Source organism: Periplaneta americana, chromosome 5, assembly GCF_040183065.1.
Source record: "Periplaneta americana isolate PAMFEO1 chromosome 5, P.americana_PAMFEO1_priV1, whole genome shotgun sequence".
NCBI classification, from domain to species: domain Eukaryota; kingdom Metazoa; phylum Arthropoda; class Insecta; order Blattodea; family Blattidae; genus Periplaneta; species Periplaneta americana.
In genome coordinates this window covers 164,539,493-164,560,381 of record NC_091121.1, presented here as the reverse complement: position 1 = coordinate 164,560,381, position 20,889 = coordinate 164,539,493, and the positions used below count along the sequence as shown (strand labels likewise).

Here is a 20,889-nt window from a genome sequence, read left to right as displayed (position 1 = left end):
AATATGAATATATTAATTATTTTTTTCCTCTGTTTCTATCAAATACAGATAATAATCATAATAGTGATATAGTAATAATAAATTTAAATAATTGATTAAATGGCGATCTTACTCGTGTTAATTGTGTAAGCATGTGCGGCTTACAGCTGTTTCAGTGCTTCTTCACACCATCCTCAGAGCCTACTAGATCTCGGCGTCATCTCGAACTTCGCTGCCTGTTGTGTGGGTGCGTTCGATTGTTGAAAAGTGAATTAAATACTGTTATAGTCACAATCATGCCATGGTATGAAAGAAAAATTTCACAACCTCGAGCGGAAATCGAACCTGCGACTTCCTGTTCCGCGGTCAGGCGCTCTACCACTGAGCTATCGAGTTCGTCTCACGCCAAAGGCTCGGAATTATCCTTTCATACTGGCGACTCTGTTATAGAGTACTGTCCATAGCATCTGATCTATTCAGCACTGCTTATGGGTGGAAAGAAACTTTACAAATGTAATCTTCATCTTACGATGTTTGGATGACGTATATACGTCCGTTGATGTGACATATTAATGAATTAAATACTATTATAATCACAATCATGCCATGGTATGAAAGAAAAATTTTACAACCTTGAGCGGGAATCGAACCTGCGACTTCCTGGTCTCCGGTCAGGCGCTCTACCACTGAGCTATCGAGTTCGTCTCACGCCAAAGGCTCGGAATTATCCTTTCATACTGGCGACTCTGTTATAGAGTACTGTCCATAGCGTCTGATCTTACATAGTCAGCACTGCTTATGGGTGGAAAGAAACTTTACAAATGTAATCTTCATCTTACGATGTTTGGATGACGTATATACGTCCGTTGATGTGACATATTAATGAATTAAATACTATTATAGTCACAATCATGCCATGGTGTTGAAATGTGGTGTCAAATAGTGTGTGTGTTCTGAAATTGATCTATGTGTTGAGAATTTGATCAGGGTATGTTTTAGTGTGTCTGTATATTTCATATTGTTCTAGTGTGTTGAGTTTTTGGTTTTTGGGTTGTATGTGTAGGATTTCCATGTCTGTATTTATGTTATTGTATGTGTAGTTAGCATTAGTTATGTGTTCGGCATATGTAGATGTATTGTGTCCTCTGGTTATTGCTTTAATGTGTTCTTTGTATCGAGTTTGGAATGCTAATGCTAACCACATATACACTAACATAAATACAGACATGGAAATCCTACACATACAACCCAAAAACCAAAAACTCAACACACTAGAACAATATGAAATATACAAAACACTAAAACACACCCTGATCAATTTCTCAACACACACACTATTTGACACCACATTTCAACACTTTTCAACAATCGAATGCACCCACACAACAGGCAGCGAAGTTCGAGATGGCGCAGAGATCTAGTAGGCTCTGAGGATGGTGTGAAGAAGCACCGAAACAGCTGTAAGCTGCACATGCTTACACAATTAACACAAGTAAGATCGCCATTTAATCAATTATTTATATTCAAGTGTTAAAAATAGTGTACGAAAGATTCAACATGGAATAATATATTATTATTATTATTATTATTATTATTATTATTATTATTATTATTATTATTATTATTATGCAAAAGAGGACAACATCGATGATGGTGTTTGGTGTATGGATAGGTTGGGGGTGGTGGGTGGTTATAAATAATGGAAAAGTTTAACATTTATATATTTTTTAAGCTGCATAGATGTTGTGTTATGTCATGTTTTTTGTTTCAGAATTCTGTTACCATACTAGATGTTACCAGCAAGCAGTTGTTTGGGCCAGCTTATTCTGGTCAAATATTAAGTTCACTTGAACGAACAGCACGATACATGCCAAGTGACCAAAGTCTTTTACTTTTCTTACAAACCATAGCAGCATCTTTGAATGAAAAGATATTCATGTACCTGACGTTAATAAAAATGAAGCCAGTTCCCGAGAAGTCTCGTTCACGACAGTCACCTGGAAGCGATGTCTTGAAGGATCTTGGACTAGATGGCTGTGATGCTGAGATTGTGAGGAACCTTAGCAGAATTGGTTCTGTTAATTGGAGCCCTTTAGTTTAGATTAAAAATATGTTTATATTTTAAACATGAGTTAATAATGAACAATTTTGTCTATTTTTCTCACTGTTTATATTTGGCTGTGTTATTAGTTAAAATGTTTCGTTACCAGTACTTATTTTGTGATTATTTGATCGATTAAATAGTTTAATTTTAACAAACTATACAGAAGAAAGGTAGCTTGTTTCACTATTATTTTGGACTGCATAAAAATGGTTAAAATACATTGATATGACCTGTATAAACATTGGAAGCTTGCACAAATCTGGCTTTCACGTATAGCTGACTTGAATAATCTCAAAGGAAAAATTGTTCCAGGGCCTTCGCCTGAACACGCCAGATTTGTATAATACACGGTACTGTTAGTTAATAGGAAACCGCAAATTTAAGTGACACAGAAAGTATGCACTCAATGCTGGACTCTGACATTTTGTCAACCCACTTGAGGTATGTGGATATAATGGGAATAATTGAACTGGGGTCTGGTATAGTTCCTGGGTAGCTCAATCGGTAGAGCATTGGTACACTAGCCAAAGGTCCCGGGTTTGATACCTGGCTCTGGAACAATTTTTCCCTTGAAATTATTCAAGTCAACTTTACTGGAAGCCATACCTGAAAGCCAGATTTGTATAATACATGGTACTGTTCAATAACAGAAAACTACAAATTTAAGTCACACAGAAAGTGTGCACTCAATGCTGGACTCTGACATTTTGTAACCCACTTGAGGTATGTGGATATAAAGGGAATAATTTGAACCGGGGTGTGGTAAAGTTCCTGGGTAGCTCAGTCGATAGAGCATTGGCATGCTTAGCCAAAGGTCCCGGGTTCGATATCCAGCCCTGGAACAATTTTTCCCTTGAAATTATTCAAGTCAGCTTTACAGGGAGCTATATCTGAAAACCAGATTTGTATAATACACGGTATTGTTCGTTAATAGAAAACCACAAATTTAAGTTACACAGAAAGTGTGCACTCAATGCTGGGTTCTGACGTTCTGTCAACCCACTTGAGGTATGTGGATATAAGAGAAATAATTGAGCCGGAATCTGGTATAGTTCCTGGGTAGTTCAATCGGTAGAGCATTGGTGCACTCAGCAAAAGGTCCCGGGTTCGATACCCGGCCCTAGAACAATTTTTCCCTTGAAATTATTAATTAGAAGCTTGTGTTTATATTACCGGTATACTAGAAAATGTGTTGATTCTGTATTAAAATAAGTTAGGTCCATGGCACGACAGCCCATGAAGAGCCAATACCAATGAGCCAGCTGCTGACTTCACGTCCGTATGCCTCAGCAGAGATCAACCAGAACAGAGGCATCATATGATTAGTATGATTATCCCCCCAAGTGTTATAGCTGGTTTTCATAACCAGATTTTACCACCCATTGTAATTCCCCAAATTCATCATGATGTTGGATGGGCACAAGAGAGTGTCTGGGTAGGCCATGATAGTATTTGTCCAGTAAATGGACTCTCACTACATATTTTTAATACTATATAAGGAAGTTCACTGAGAACTAGGATAGGGGACTTCGTTTTGTTGGCAGTAATGTTGCTTAAAAATTGACTGATATCAGAAATTGTTAGTCATTGTTGGATTCAAAATTCAACAGTTCATAGCATAAATTCACGTTAAAAAAATATTCCATTGGCAAGTCTATCATGTACCAAAAAGGAGTGCGTTATATGTCAATAAAAATTTTTAATAACGTTCCTATAGTCATAGATATAAAAAATCAAACTCAAAACATGAGATTATTTAGGATCAAATTAAAGAAGTACCTAATTTCTCACGCCTTCTATTCTGTAGGTGAATTTATGATATTCAACAATGCTTCATGAATATTTCTGTCTTGTATTAAGTATTGATACTAAACCTTTGTGTTGTACTAGAAGACTATATTGTAAAACTCTTCTGTATATATTTCAACTAGACTTTGACAATTAAGTTAATCAGTGATAATTAAGACTTTATGCTCGACCATGCCGAAATGTAGTAATTATACACCTGGTAGCAGCCCTTTAATGGACCTCATTAAAGTACACCTATTCATTAAAGTTCAGGTGTTCCACCAATCAGAAAACACCATTGTAGCAATATGAAAGCGCAAGTATCGATTATTCTCGGATATGCAATCGAAAGACAACTAGTGAAACGTTACGGAGGCTGGAAATCCAATACTGTCGCAGAAGGTTATGTTCTGTTACTATAATAATTAGCGTTAATTGTAAATAATATTCAAATAAATTCAATTTGTCATCTCGTTTTTTAATGTTTAAATCAATTTCAAGGTTATATCAAGATTAATGTTTATTTTACTCTCTAGATTATGTCAAGGTCAATGACATTTCTTTCTCGGAAAAAATAAATACTTTCGCTTCTGCGCACATCTCACAATTTACGAGATATTGCACAGGGTCAGTTCCGCTCCCCAGTCAGATAAGAATAACATGAATACTTATGAATGATTTCAAGTTAGAAATATGGTCGAGCATAAAAAGTCGTATGAAACTTGCCTATAATGGTAATTAAGACGCTCGTATGAAAATTATGAAACTCGCTTGTGCTCGTTTCATAAACATACTCGTATCTTAATTACTACCATTATAGGATCGTTGCATAATGTACTATTATAGTACTATTAAGATTTTTTTGACATATTCCATATTCTAGCTGTGAAGCGATGTACGAGTACGATGGAATGTAAATAAGTACAATATAGTTCACTTAAGTCTGTGTTGAAAATTTATTGCTAGAAGTTAGCAGATTATGTTATGTAGCCAACACTGTATATCAAGATGGATTATAAATTTTTAGCATATGGTCGCCTACCTATTATCTGTATGCGTAAAAAGTTTTCTATACTAGTACTATACTGAAATATTAATGGTAGGAATAAATAATACTAAAATTATAACGAAACCATTAAACATATTAAGCTCAAGATGGAAAATAATGTACCCCAAAAAAATGTATACCGATAGTGAAAATTATATATTCCTATAGATTTGATCCACATTTAGTCTCATTATGGATGAAGGAAATGTTTGATTAAATTAAGTAACTATTCATTTCTTATTTTGTGTATTATTCTATCTTCACTTTTCGCTGTAACTCTCATGAATATAATAATTCAAATAGTATATCTCTATAGGTGGCGATCGTTTTAATGTCTATAGTAACAATTAATTTATGGATAATAAAAATAAAAAACGTGGAATTACCATAACTATTGAATTTTCTCCATTTTCATTTACATTGTGTGTCCATAATGATTTAATGGTTATAGTTCCACTTTTTTAATCATGCACTATTACAGTGAAGTCTCTGTATTTGGACACCCCAGCATGTTAGAGACCTCATTATATTGGACATACAGTAAAACCTCGGTAAGACGCGCCCGCTTATTACGCTATCCCGTGTAATACGCTTTTTTTGTCTGGTCCCTGCACATTTGATATATAACACCTTTATAAAATACCCCGTTTGTTGCACTCAAGTCCCGCATAATACGCTGATTTTGTGGAATATTTTCGATGTAATTTTCAGCAATGTACTGTAACACCAATGAAACATCTTGGTCACTGAACTCACTGGTGCCATTAACCTGAAAATTATTGGTATTCGATCCTTTACCTGCACATTTAAACCTTCATACTTCATACCTTAGTATACCCCACCCTCTTGTTACGCTCTCTTATTCGACTCTTTACCTACTTACTTACTTACTTACTTACTTACTGGCTTTTAAGGAACCCGGAGGTTCATTGCCGCCCTCACATAAGCCCGCCATTGGTCCCTATACTGAGCAAGATTAATCCAGTCTCTACCATCATATTCCACCTCCCTCAAATCCATTTTAATATTATCTTCCCATCTACGTCTCGGCCTCCCCAAAGGTCTTTTTCCCTCCAGCCTCCCAACTAACACTCGATATGCATTTCTGGATTCGCCCATACATGCTACATGTCCTGCCCATCTCAAACGTCTGGATTTTATGTTCCTAATTATGTCAGATGAAGTATACAATGCTTGCAGCTCTGCGTTGTGTAACTTTCTCCATTCTCCTGTAACTTCATCCCTCGTAGCCCCAAATATTTTTCTAAAAACCTTATTCTCAAACACTCAAACACCCTTAATCTCTGTTCCTCTCTCAAAGTGAGAGTCCAAGTTTCACAACCATACAGAACAACCAGTAATATAACTGTTTTATAAATTCTAACTATCAGACTTTTTGACAGAAGACTAGATGACAAAAGCTTCTCAACCGAATAATAACAGGCATTTCCCATATTTAGTCTGCGTTTAATTTCCTCCCGGGTGTCATTTATATTTGTTACTGTTGCTCCAAGATATTTGAATTTTTCCACCTCTTCGAAGGATAAATCTCCATTCGACTCTTTACCTGCGCTCTTAAAGCCTACATACAGTTACAATATCTCATCCTCTTGCTAACCCTCTCTCTCAAACAGTATTCCTCACTCGGCCGTAATAAAATTCTGGAAATTTTTGCTGGGCAATTTGTTGTCCTTTAGTGTATTGAAGTGTCTGTGAATGTGATTACAATGAGTGTTAAACGAAAAGCGCTTTGTGTCGGAAAAATTGGAAATCTTACGAAAGTACGATGAGAACAGTACTCTTACTCAGAAACAACTCTCTGATTCATTAGGAATCCCATCATCGATATTAAGAACGATAATAAAAAATCGCGACTCAATCACTACAGCTGCGACGTCGTCAGGAGGATGTAATCGCAGGAAACTGAAGTGTGGTAAACATGAAGACTTGGAGAACATGCACACGGCAAACAACTATAAATGACTTTTTTTCCGAAATGGCTGTATTTAGGAGTGGAATTTGTAGTGGATTGAAAGGATAAATTCCTATAGGTGGTCATAAGGAGCCAATATCAATAGTTTGAGATAAACTTCTATGGAAAAATGCTCAGAAAAATGAAATGAAGAAGAATACTTCTGAAATAATAAATAGGATTATACCTCATTGTAAGCCTTTTGTTACTATCTTGGTGTGTAATCCAGTACATATTGTAAATGTCTTTGACGTACAGTACAGTAATTACATAATGAAATAATACTGTATTACCTTTCATGGATCATGTATTTCAATAAAGAAAAATGCTAATAGATACTTTATATAAGTCAAAATTAGTATACCCGCCTAATACACGGTCCCGGTTAATATGCAGTTTACACCCGGTCCCTTGAACAGCGTCTTATCGGGGTTTTACTGTATTTTTTTGGAACTGGACAAATTTCTATGCTTTTACATGTCCAATATATTCTCTACGTTGAACACCCCTCAATCCTGGAAGCTGGACACCCCTTATAGTTCTGTTTTGGATGATTCACTTATTCTATAATGTATTTCTGCTGTTTAGAGTTGTTTCATTGAACTCTTGTGTTTTGCAAGGGCCATTAGCACAGCGGAATGAGAGGGAGTTTTCTTTGTACAGTACAGGAACTGTGAACCTCTTTCTATATTCCTGGAATTACCCATTTTGTCCTCTTTGTAACTGTACTGTGGCTAAATTTGAGTACGGAGTGAAGGGGCATTATTTTCATAATAGTAAACTTCAGGGGCGAATGCTAGTCACGAAAGTTAGGCTTGATCTTTTATTCATAGGGGAAGATGGGAGGATATAATAATTCATAATTGATAAAAATAATCAGACCCACATAAATAACTTATTTTATAATTATGAAATCATTATGATCATGGATCATATTCGCTTATGAGATGTAGAAGTTTGATATGATATAACAAACATGGCCAACAAAACAGTTTATTTAGTTTTTTCGACCCTGCCAACCAATGCACATTGTTGTATTGAGCTGCACTGAACGAGCGCCATATTCTCTATAATGTCTGTCTTCTCTTGAATAGTCCTTCGGGAAAATGGATTTAATAATAAGGTTTCAATAACACACAATTCCGAACTCATTGCAACACTTCAAATTAATGTTTAAGAACTAATAATACATGCAGCAGCTAACATATGCATTCCGCTCATACAATTACATTGCACTCGCAAATCACAGCACATTCCCGCTGTCAATACTGGTCTGTGTAACGTTAAATAGTCGTTGGTGTAGCTCTCGGATCAGAGCTTCAAACAACACATACAGAAGCACGTGCGCCTAAGGAGGAAGGCACTTGCACGCACATCATATTCTCGCTGTTTCTACGTCTTTCCTGTAGTTCCAAGAAACGAGCAAGCATTGCGATACTTTTGGTGTGCAACCTGCAGATGGTATTACGCCTATACAATATTCCAAATATCAAAATAAATTTTAATGTACGTAATCCTATTTTGAGAAATACACATTCTACGAAAATATTGGGCTTGCGCAGCAAGCATAGCATGCCCTGAGAAATCGCCTCTGGTAAACTTTAAGATGCGAAATTATTTCAGTAGGCCTGCAGTGTAAAATCAGTCTCTCTTGAGGTTTATACCTGTGAGAGTCAGATTGTGCAGTTTGTATAGTGCCTCAATATGAGTAAACATAAGTTGGTGGAATTAACCATTGGAAGGTAGAAAGGAAGTTATTGATCGTTTGCATTATGGTGTTACTTGTAGGAATATTGCAGAAGAGTTTGGAATTTCTAATTCAACAGTTTCAGACATTAGCAAAAATAGGACCTCAATATTAAATGCATGGGAACATTAAACTGGAATAACCAAGTAACCCATATTACCAAAAAAGTGCTTTCCATACTACATTCCTTAAACAGCATTCGAAAATTCCTTTCGCTATCACTCAAGAAAATACTAGTGGAAAAACACTAGTAATGCCCCACTTCGATTATTGTGATTTTCTACTGATTGACCTCAATGTCAACCAGTCGCAAAAATTACAACGTGTTCATAATTCTTGTGTTCGCTTCGTCTGCGATGTCTGTCGCGCTGACCAAATTACCCCATCCTTCCAAACTCTAAACTGGCTACGGCTTAACGAACGTAGAAATTTTCATTCTCTTGTTCTCCTTTTCCAAGTCCTTCACACTTATGCACCTACCTACCTACCTTGCTTCCCGTTTCAGTTACCTGTCATCATATCATAATCTCTTCACACGCACGCAAAATAGCCGCATATTAGCCATACCAACACATAAGACATCATCGTATTCATCATCATACACAAGCTCGCTCTCGCGCTTGTGGAATACCCTACCCAGTGACATCAGAGACTGTCGGAATTAAGTAGCGTTCAAAAGCAAGCTTATTAAGCATTTTCTTAATGCGTAGAGTAGGTTTAATTTTTACTTAATCAATAAAGGAAATGCTTCTCTCTTCTTAACTTTTACAATAAACTGTCTAGCTTTTATTAATCAGTTAATCTTTTAGTACTTTGATTTTATTGTATTTGTAAATTTAATATTAATTGTAATTATAATTGTAATTGTATTCTTAATATTGTAGTTGTAATCCCCTGGTAGAGGGGAAGAGAAAGCCTGATGGCCTTATCTCTACCAGGTTAAATAAATAAATATATATATATATAAAATTGCATTGGGGAAAGAAAAAGAGTTCGCAAAACTGTTAATGTCAAACTAAATGACGACGTGTTTGAATACTGCAGTTCTTTATCATTATGCAAAGTAATTTCCTTTCCATTGCATGCTAAAAATTTTTACTTCCCTCTACCTTGGGCACCCCAGTAGGTTGGATAATTTTTTATTGAACCATACGTGTCCAGGTTAGAGAGATTTCATTGTACTAGTAAGAATTTCCGTGGTTTTAAGAGTGTAATATAAGGGCAGTACAAACTAGGATAATGAAGAAAGGTATATTATTTCATTGTATACATAGCACGTTTTCTATGTAGATAAAATTACTTTTTTTCTTTTCCCTCAGAAGGGCAATGTGTAATATGTGCTTTGTATTTAAGTATTCAGAATTGTACCTACTGGTAATTTCTTGAAATTTAACCAATGTACTATATGAATGTACTTTTAGTTAAGATGTTAAAACTAAACATCCATATAGGGTTGCAGATTTTGAAGATATTCTGTGTCATTGTTTTTTCTTGTTCACTTTAACACTTGATTAAAGCTATAAAACTTTTTAGAGTTAAAACGTTAGAAGTGTTAAAATTTTTAAAAAAGGTAATGTACCTTTATGACAGATGGGCCCCATTTCAACACCGGTGTGGTGCAGTAGCAGCCCACGGTTACAAAGATTGGCAGTTCTGCATGAAAAATAGTGTATTTAGCAAACACATGCTGTTTATTGCATCTAAATTGGATAACGCGTGTAATTACAGCCCCTTCTCGAAGTTGACTATGCACCCGAAATTGTACTCCATCCGTGCGCTACACCTCTCCCACCTGGTACAACTAGTCACGTAGTGGAGATGTGCCACACAAGCTTTTGTAGTTTTTTAAGTTAAATTAACTAAATCCTTCACTCCGGTGTTTGTCCATGTATTTTCTCCTCTAAACAGAATACACGGGTGGGGAAGAAAGTGTTTTCATGAGCGCAGCAAAAAACCAATCGTTTCCATTACACATTTCGGTATTAAAATGACTAGAAGGCTACATAATTTCCTCGACTTTTCCCAGAAATTTCAATATTTAAATTTTGTGTAGGACGTCCTAATTTCTTAAGTTAACATGCAATTTCTCTTTTAACTTCGAAAAGGGTTGGTCGATTAGGTTTTCATTTCATTCATTTTTAATATAAAATATTTCCTTAGACACACTGACTAATCACATCACACCACCCACAGTACTATAACACACTGGAACTGTAATGATATACAGTAGTCCAGAAGCCTATGTGTTCTAACGCAGGTCATAAAGAGATGAGGGTGTTGGCGGTTCTTTTGTATATTCGGAGAGAGCTGCTTCGGTTGCAGCTCTAATGCAGTCTTATGGGACGATGAAGAAAACCAGTTTTCTGCTGCCAACTACCCTACGTTGAGCTTCAGGAGCTGCCGATCACAGATCCGAAAAGTACAGCACAGCTAAAATTCTCGAGCAGTTCAAGTCTCCTACAGACAGTAAAATCTCGAATCGAAGTAGAATGAATTGGAAAAATAAATGAAACAATGAACTAGATTACATAAAAGCACGTTTTACATTTTTAATTTTTTAAGGTCCATATAAATGGCGGTTCTGCAGCTCTCAGTTCTTATTGTAGAGCCGCCCCTGGTGTGGTGTCATCTTCAGTGTCCTTCGAACTACTGCTGCTCCAGCTGGTCTTGATTTCCGGCATTTGCTTTCGTCAGTGGTGGATGTGGAGTTGGGAGTGTGTTGCTCTTATGGTGGGAATAGTTGTTTGTCGTGTATTATGAGATCGAATAATGTATGTGTATTAAGTACAGCAGTGGCAAAAAAACAGGACCGACGGAATAATCAAAGTCCCCGAAATGAGCCACTGCGCATGCCACGCCCGCATTCACAAGATAGCGAGTAATCTATTGAAATTGTTGTAGTTTCGACTGCTGACGTAGCCCATTTCGAAAGCCATTAGAAAATAAGCTGGTAAAAGTCATGTTCTGGGAATAATAAGTTAATTAAGTAGTAAAATATCGCTGCAATCGAAAAGTTTTGGGAATAAATTTGAATAAGGAACAAAAAAAGGTTTCCTTCCCAGGCAGGATTCGAACCACGAAAATCTTAGTTACCAGTCTACCGTGCTCTGGAGTGAACAAGGCTCTGAAATCAGCTACAAGGGTCGGTCCGGTTTCTTTTGCCACTACTGTACATACTGACGAAAGCAAACGCTGGAGCAGCAGTATTTCGAAGGACACTGAAGATTACACCACACCAGTGTTGAAATGGGGCTCATCTGTCATAAAAGTACATTACCTTTTTTAAAAATTGTAACACTTTTAACGTTTTAACTCTAGAAAGTTGTATATATTCTATGTCTCTTAAGTTTATTTAGAAGGACAATGGATCCAATACAGCAGTGTATATGTAGGTAGCCTACATTGTAGTCTAGGATAGAGTCTATTTAATGTCAATTAAAACTGTGGTTAATTAATGTAATACTAAATCATTAAGTTAGTGGAATATTTGCAGAAAAATGTTATTTTCTGTATGCCATTTTACTGACCTCAACATTGTACACTGTGATTCTGTAATATTATGTACAGGATTTAGTTACTGCTCGTAGTTTGTACAAACAATTTTGAATTATGAGGTGTCTTCTGTAAAAACCTGATCATGATTTTTATGGCTACTTAGCTTCATTTATACCTATTACAGTAGAACCTGTATTATCCGTGGTAATGAAGGGGGTGGACTGAACGGTTAATCGAAAAAATTGGATAATCCATATCATAAAAGATTTTATGCTCGACCATGCCGAAATGTAGTAATTATACACCTGGTAGCAGTCCTTTAATGCATGTCATTAAAGTACACCTACTCATTAAAGTACAGGTGTTCAGCCAATGACAACTCAACTTACAGGTGTTCAGCCAATGACACGACAGCTTTGTACCGTTATAAAACCGCAAGTATCGATTATTCTCGGATATGCAATCGAAAGAGAATTAGCGAAAAGTCACGGAGGCTGGAAAGCCAATACTGTCGCAGAAGGTTATGTTCTGTTATTATAATAATTAGCGTTAATTGTAAATAATAGTCAAATAAATTCAATTTGTCATCTCGTTTTTCAATGTCGAATTCAATAATCAAGGTTGTATCAAGTTTAACGGGATTACATCAAGGTCAATGACATTATTGTTCCTCAGAAAAAATCAATACTTTCGCATCTGCGCACATCTCACAATTCACGACCTAGAACAAGGTCACTTCCGATCTTGTCAGATACAAATAAAATGTATACATCTGAATAATTTCAAGTTAGAAATATGGTCGAGCATAAAAAGTCGCCTATAATGGTAATTAAGAAGCTCGTATGAAAATTATGAAACTCGCTTGCACTCGTTTCATAAACATCCATACTCGCTTCTTAATTACTATCATTATAGGCTCGTTGCATAATGTACTATTAATAAACTAGGTGCTTAATACTTTGGTCTACAATTTTGTGATTTCCTTGATGGTTTTGTGTTTAACGTGCTTTGTAGTGGATCAAGAGTTCACTAAAAGTTCGGTTGTCAATTACAGCTTCTGAAAACCAAAGGTTGTTGGTTGATTGTCTGTGGAAATACAAGAATAATAGAAGTCTCATGTTGGAGATTTACATATTTTATACACCTTATCCTTTTTTTTATTATTATTAAATCGCTTTCAGTTGTACTCGCGTGCTTTGAAGCAACATTAACCACAGTTTCTCCTTTCTCAATCCTCTCAAATATTGTAATTTTTTCGATAGTTAAAACAATACGTTTTCTTTTGAAGACTGTGGAAAATATTTTGCATAGAAGTTATATTTACGACCACTCAAATAATAAGAATAAGGTCTGAATGGTACACGGGTTTGTGAAAGTTCTTGGGGTAATTTCTTTGAAAGCAGGAAGTGATTATTTTATAAGTAACTATTTCTATTGCCGACAGCAAAGCATTCCTACTACGTACGTATGTACTGTGTAAGAGTAAAAGTACTTTTGGAAAACTACCTACAAACATATTGTACAGTACTTCATATTTTTTCTGCAGCAAAAAAAAAAAGCTAGGAAAAGAAGTCGGATAATCCGAAAATCGGTTAATAGGGTGACGGATAATCGGGGTTCTATCCCAAAATATCTTCATCCCCCCCACTTCTTTCAGTGCTCTTGTCTCAGCTTTACTGTGAATATTAAAAGACATGATAGAAGCAGTGCCTGAGAATTACTGTGAAAGAGTGGTTTTTTTTTTACATATCTGAATATAAATTTGCCTACAAGAGACAAAATTTTGTCTTTAAAAGGATGAGGAACACATCCGACATTTATTTAGACAAGATAGTCAAAATTTCAAGGGAGCATACTTATCCCCTCGTACTGTTGTCGCACCACGAGATGCCAGAGAAATATTCTAGATGGGTTGGGATAGGGGGAGGACAGTGGAATACTGCGATTAACAATACTGTGCGCATGTGCCACAGCTTCCCCCTCTCTTTGCCTAAAATATTTCTCAGCCATCTCATGGCATGACATCTGTAGACTGACATTCCTTTCATTGCACTGAAGGCAAAACCAACTGATTCACTTGTAGCCCCTGCACACAGCAAGTAGGACATAATATTTTCTGGACTCAATTAACTATTGAACATTGAGTTCTTATTTCTGAGGAAAACTGTAGCAATAAAAAAATCGTGATCAGTCTTTATTTCATAGTTCTCTTAGTGTTTGCAAGAATGTGCCAATAACAATTTGGAAAGTTTGTGATAAATATTGAAAACAAATATAAGTGAACTTTGCGTTAGGACTTAAACTTTCGAAGGCGAGACAAGTAATATGTATTAATTGTTTCTTTGCTTGTAGGCCAGTACGTACGCAATTTAAGCTACTGTAAATGATGTACAAAGGCTTGGATAAACTTTATATTATACAGGGTAGAAGGGAACCTGTTACATTAATCCACAGTGGTAATAGATGAAGTCAATGCTAACAAGTTTTGTCAGATAAGCTTTTTGATCCGTCCAATAGTTTTGGCAATATTAAATGTAATGTGTTGCAAAACTACAATGCTCCTTGAGGTCATTGATCCGCTGTGGGGGTGAGTGTAACTGCAATTATCCACTCCCCCAAGACTTGTAAGAGGAGAATGTAAACAAAAACGTCTCTTTTTGTGTGTGTTTTTTTTTTTCCTTTAATTTTACCAGCAATGGCCGTTTTCTCAAAGGTTTTTTCTTTGTTTTCCTTTTTTATGTTTTTTTTTTCTTAAACTAATACGAACACAATACCCATGCCCAAGGCAGGACTCGAACCCACAAGCGGTAGATACATTCCTTGCCTCTACTGTTTGCATCACCGAGGCTGGCTGTCTTCAGATACATTTCGATAGAATTACTGTAGATGAAAACGTTACGTATTGAATTAATTAATTACCTACGCAAATTGTTTGGTTTTTATTACACTATAACCTCTTTAACTCTAAATGTAGTACCATGAAACTTATTTAACATTCACAGTATCTGTTAATTTTTTTGCTTTTTACATACAGTAATTACAAAATAGTAAAGAATGTACATTCTTATAAAACAAAACTATTTCCATTAAAGATTCCTTTACATTTGATGTAAACCCAAAATAACATTATTATGAATACACATTCTGTAACCCAATCCCTATTTAATTTATTATCTTTGAAGAAATTAAAAATAAATTAATTTATAAAAGAAATTAAGTTTACATTAATGTTAAGTGTCACGATTGTACAGTAATTTGATCGAAATGTATTTGATGAGACGTTTTTGTTTACATTCTCCTATCGCAAGTTTTGCGGAGTGGATGATTGCAGTTACTCTCATCCCCACTGTGGAGTAATGACCACAAGGAGCATTGCAGTGTTGCAAACACGTTATATTTCGTATTCTCAAAACTATTGTACATATGAAAAAACTTATTTGACAAAACTTTTCGCATTGACTTGCTCTGTTACCTCTGTGATTTAATGTAATAAGCAGGCTTCGAGACTTTGGACCCGATACAACAAGTTTACCGTGCATGCACTATAGGCTGTTGACTCGCTGCAGGTAGATAGAGATGTGTTGAGGTAATAACGTTGCTATTTAGAGTAGAGTACGGTAGTATGGGGAAACACACATATATGTACGTTCTGAAAGTAAATATGCATAACACGATGATAATGTCAAAAGAATGTGAAAAGCATTTATTCTCCTGTCTTTTATAAGCATTTGTGTTTAATTATACACAGTGTTAATGGTGGAAATAAGCATGTAGCAATTTTAATTTCTTCATTTATCCTATTGGTCGTCTTTAGAAAGTGCAGTTACAGTACCGAATTGCAATGTACCTACTACAAGATACATTTTCAGTGTCTCAACATAAATCTTTTTCAGTTATCTGCCAAAGTTTGTAGGCCTACTGTAGAAAGCTGCGCTCTACGTCGCATGACGTGATAGGAGCAAAACGAAAAAACCTAACATCATTGCAGTCTCTAAGAGACAGTCCTTTATTCTCGGGTGACTCTATGTCCACTAATTTGCTGTTTATGTTACACAATGTTCCATATCCGTTATTTTTACATAAAATTGATTTCTACTTCTGTTTTACACGTTGAGTAACTGGTGTACTTGATGTCTCATTAATTCTCTGCATCATTTTCTAAATTAATTTGAGGACTTCCGGCATCTCTTGCTCTGAGTTTTCTAACCGTGTAATAGTTTCAGACACAGTTTGTATGAAAACCAAATTATTCGTCAGAACCTTCAAATCCAGAGAGTTTTTCTTTGCGTATTTGTTGGCATTCATTCTACAGTACTACCCCCATTCACTGTACGCATTACCACTATACTCAGTACGCTGTTATGCGGATTTTCCACTGAACTGCTGTATTGGGTCCAAAGTCTCGAAGCCTGGTAATAAGTTTCCTTCCACACTGTATGTGGTAAATAATAAGTACTGGTATAAGAGAGTGGCATTATTTCATATATGTAGCATATTTGTTGAATATCTGTTATGTTTTATTACGAAAAATTGTTTAATTCCTTGTATTTAACTATAGTTATTCCGATTTTAATGTACTCTGATACGAGTTACCTATAAAGCTATCATGATAACTCTTAAAGAAATGAGTAAATATGTTGAGCAAGTCTTGAATAATTGATCAGTAAGATTTTCTTCATGAAATATTTGTTTATGATTTGTGTATTTGCATTAAAAATTTGCCGTTTTTAATTGTTACTGCTTCTTAAAGTTTAAGTACATGTTTATGGTATGTATTAATAAACATATCAATCTGCAGTTACTACATTCAGCTCAATCGAAAAGAGAAGTGTACATGAAGTTCCATGGATGATACTTTTATGCTAAATAAATAATTTGTGTTATATTGAACTGTTGTTTCATTACATCTAAATTATATTTGAGTTACTGTTCTTTATTTCTGTAATCAATGATTGGTAATAACTTCGCAAAACATACCGGTATTATAAAGGTTATGAGATATCACTTATGAGACAATACTTGCGCCTCAATGCATATTGGGTTACGTCTGCGTCATCAGATTTTAAAGGTGAATGAGGATTTGATCAATATGTCACAGTGGAAATGACAAGACAAATCAAATCTGGATATGTTACTAGATAATTGAATAATAAATACACATGAAAATAAATATAATATACTGGTACAATAGTTAACCCTTAAATTGACAAAGTACGGTATCCTATAGGATATAACTGGTTAATAGGCTATATGCTATAATTTTAATAGAACAATAGAAAAATAAAATTTCACAATACTATAATATTTACATCATATAACATATGGACATTGCGATAGTTGTTTTCTTTAGAGACCGACAAGTTTTAATAAACTAGTGTGAGAAATGAAGTTTTGCCAATTTAAGGGTTAAATTAGGGTGGCCAGATTTCTAAAATAAAAGAACGGGATACTTATTAAAGTTGACATAAATTAATATTTTATCCAAACATTCATTATTACTTGTGTTTATATAATTTCAGTGAGCAATAAGGTCCAGTTTTATTTATTTTAAAGTAAAAAAGGTAAAGGTATCCCCGTAACATGCCATGAAGGCACTTGGGGGGCATGGAGGTAGAGCCCCATGCTTTCCATGACCTCGGCACTAGAATGAGGTGGTGTGGTCAGCACCACGCTCTGACCGCCTTTTACCCCCGGGAAAAACCCGGTACTCAATTTTATAGGCGGCTGAGTGAACCTCAGGGCCGTTCTGAAAGTTTGGCAACGAGAAAAAATCCTGTCACCAGCCGGGATCGAACCCCGGACCTTCCAGTCCGTAGCCAGCTGCTCTACCAACTGAGCTACCCGGCCGCCTTTATTTTAAAGTACCGGTAATAAATACTACACTGTTTACAATAACTAGGCTATAATAATTATGCAAGTACATAAAAGAGTAGCATGGATATTTGGCGTAAGTTATTGTTAACAATTGTTTATATTGCAACTAGGTTAACAGCTGTTTAAAAATACTTCAGGTTAATTGGATCTTACATTGTATCCATGTCACTGTATTCTGAACTTGTTTCATAACAAAATTTTTTGTCTCATATTAACTTTTAATTATTTTAACATTCTCCATGAAGATCAGTGACAGCATCATATTTCTTTGATGAGTGAATTTGCTCTAGAAGTGTTGGCCTTTCCTTCAGGAAACTATAGAAGTCCATGTTAGACATATTTTTGAAATGACATTTTGTCATTGGCTGCGTTCAGCCGGGACAGCGCTGAAATAGCGACAGCATCGAACGCCTTGCTGGCTGACAGCGCTGAAATAGTGGGCACCATTTTTCGTAGCAAAATTTTTTTCGCTGCAAGCCTGCTGCTAGCCAGCGAAAGTGGAGGAGGTAGGCAACAACCAATGGTATCATATATTCCGGAGTAGACAGAACAATAGCAGCGTGTTTGTTTATAAACACAGCGGATATTTTGCGATGGTCATTCAGGACCTCACATCTGCTGTAACTCAGCAAAAATGAATAGCTGAATTAGCGCTGTCCCGGCTGAACGCAGCCATTAACATGGCCTTTATTGAACTCATTACAGTGACATCTGATGAAAACAACATAGAATTAATCAATGTTTTACGTGATTATTAAATAAAATAAAAGACAAATTTTAACAATAATTTAGGGAAATGGGATGCAATTTAAAAAAACGGGACATTTGGTGTCCCGAGTATACTTCTCTCGGGACAGGGGACAAGAAGCTGAAAAAAGGGACAGTCCCGTTAAAAATGGGACGTCTGGTCACCCTAAGTTAAATGAATAATAAATACATTTTGAATCTTGCGTACACCACTTTTAACACTTGAATATAATTAATTGATGAACTAGTGGACTTACTCGTGTTAAATATGTAATATTTGTCCGGCTTACAGCTGTTTCAGTGCATCATGCACCATCATCAGAACCTAGATCGCGGTGTCATCTCAAACTTCTCTGCCTGTTAGGAGGGTGTGTTTTATTGTTGGAATGTGTTGGATTGTGGAGTCGAATAGTGTGTGTGTACTGACACACAAATACACAAACTACACCAATACATAAACAAATTACACCCAAAACTTCAATACACACTAGAACTTGAAAACAACAACTCCATAAATTTCCTAGACATCACCATAACAAAAATAGACAACAAACACATCTTCAAAATATACAGAAAACCAACCACCACCACCACACACATACACAACACATCTAACCACCCCATACAACACAAACATGCTGCATTTAGGACAGTGGTACACAGATTACTCAACATGCCCATGAACCAACAACACTACAATGAAGAAGTGAACACAATCAAATACATAGCACAAGAAAACGGATACAATCCAAATATAATAGACAACATCATAAGGAAAACAAAACAAAAACTTAACAAACACATAAATACACAAAACACAACACAAACACAAGAATACAAGAAATACATCACACTAACATATGAAAACAAAAGCACACATAAGATCGCATCTTCATTCAGAAAACAGAAATACAACATAACATACAGAACAGAAAACACACTACAAAGACATCTCAACACACAAAAAACACAAACAAATAAATACGACCACACAGGTGTATACAAACTCACATGTAATAGTTGCGACAAGTTCTACATAGGACAGACAGGCAGATCATTCCAAACTCGCTACAAAGAACACATTAAAGCTATAACCAGAGGACACAACTCATCTACATACGCCGATCACATAACCAATGCCAACCATACATACAATAACATAAATACGGACATGGAAATCCTACACACACAACCCAAGAACCAAAAACTCAACACACTAGAACAATACGAAATATACAAACACACTAAAACACACCCCGATCAAATCCTCAACACACAGATCAATTTCAGTACACACACACTATTCGACTCCACACAATCCAACATATTCCAACAACAAAACACACCTTCCTAACAGGCAGAGAAGTTCGAGATGACACCGCGATCTAGTAGGCTCTGATGATGGTGCGTGATGCACTGAAACAGCTGTAAGCCTGACAAATATTACATATTTAACACGAGTAAGTCCACTAGTTCATCAATTAATAATAATAAATAAGTAAAATCAATCGAAACTAACGAGGACTATAATGATAATCAATCCAGCACAGAACCTTCTAGAATTCATGCACAACTGTGCTCAATAACAGAAGCTAGAAATTATAATACTGGCTTCTGAGAACTAGAAAACATAATTCTGTACAGTATTTACAATTATTCATTATACCAAACAATAAATGAGAGGAGGAGTCATTCCACTAAGTACCTTCCTAGTATAAGTCTAGATCCCAAGTGAATATCTTGGGACTTGCTGCTCCCATCAAGGCTTGATTCCCCCTCCTACTCGCTTACCAGTGTAACAGTGCTGCTATGACGTGTTCGGAAGGATAGGACATGCCCGTAACTACACACACGAGCTGGCGTTGATGACTCTGAGGTTCGCCATAATACTTTTTTTTTTTTCTTTCTTATGGAGGAAGGACCTGAAGGCTTATACTGCAGCCTGAGGCTTATTATGCTCACCACTCCTGTTCTATGAATGATACTTGTAGCCAAACGGTCGTGCTGTGAATTTAACCCGGGCTATGGTATGGATGATGATCATATGTGAATTAATGATAGCGAAATGAGTCTGAGTCCAATGCCGAAAATTGCCCAGCATTTCGCTTCAATTGGTTGAGAGAAAATCTTGGAAC

The 20,889-nt window shown here is 35.9% G+C and overlaps 1 protein-coding gene across 2 annotated transcripts in view; it reads left to right on the top strand.

The window, feature by feature from the left end:
- LOC138700260 (uncharacterized) overlaps nucleotides 1–17,023 on the top strand; it is a 280,196-nt gene extending 263,173 nt beyond the window's left edge. For both annotated transcript variants that reach the window (XM_069826755.1, XM_069826756.1), the window contains one exon: nucleotides 1,751–17,023. In XM_069826755.1, coding sequence (XP_069682856.1) covers nucleotides 1,751–2,080 — 330 coding nt within the window. In that variant the 3' untranslated portion in view covers nucleotides 2,081–17,023. The remainder of the gene's footprint in view (nucleotides 1–1,750) is intronic.
- Nucleotides 17,024–20,889: the final 3,866 nt, after the last annotated feature.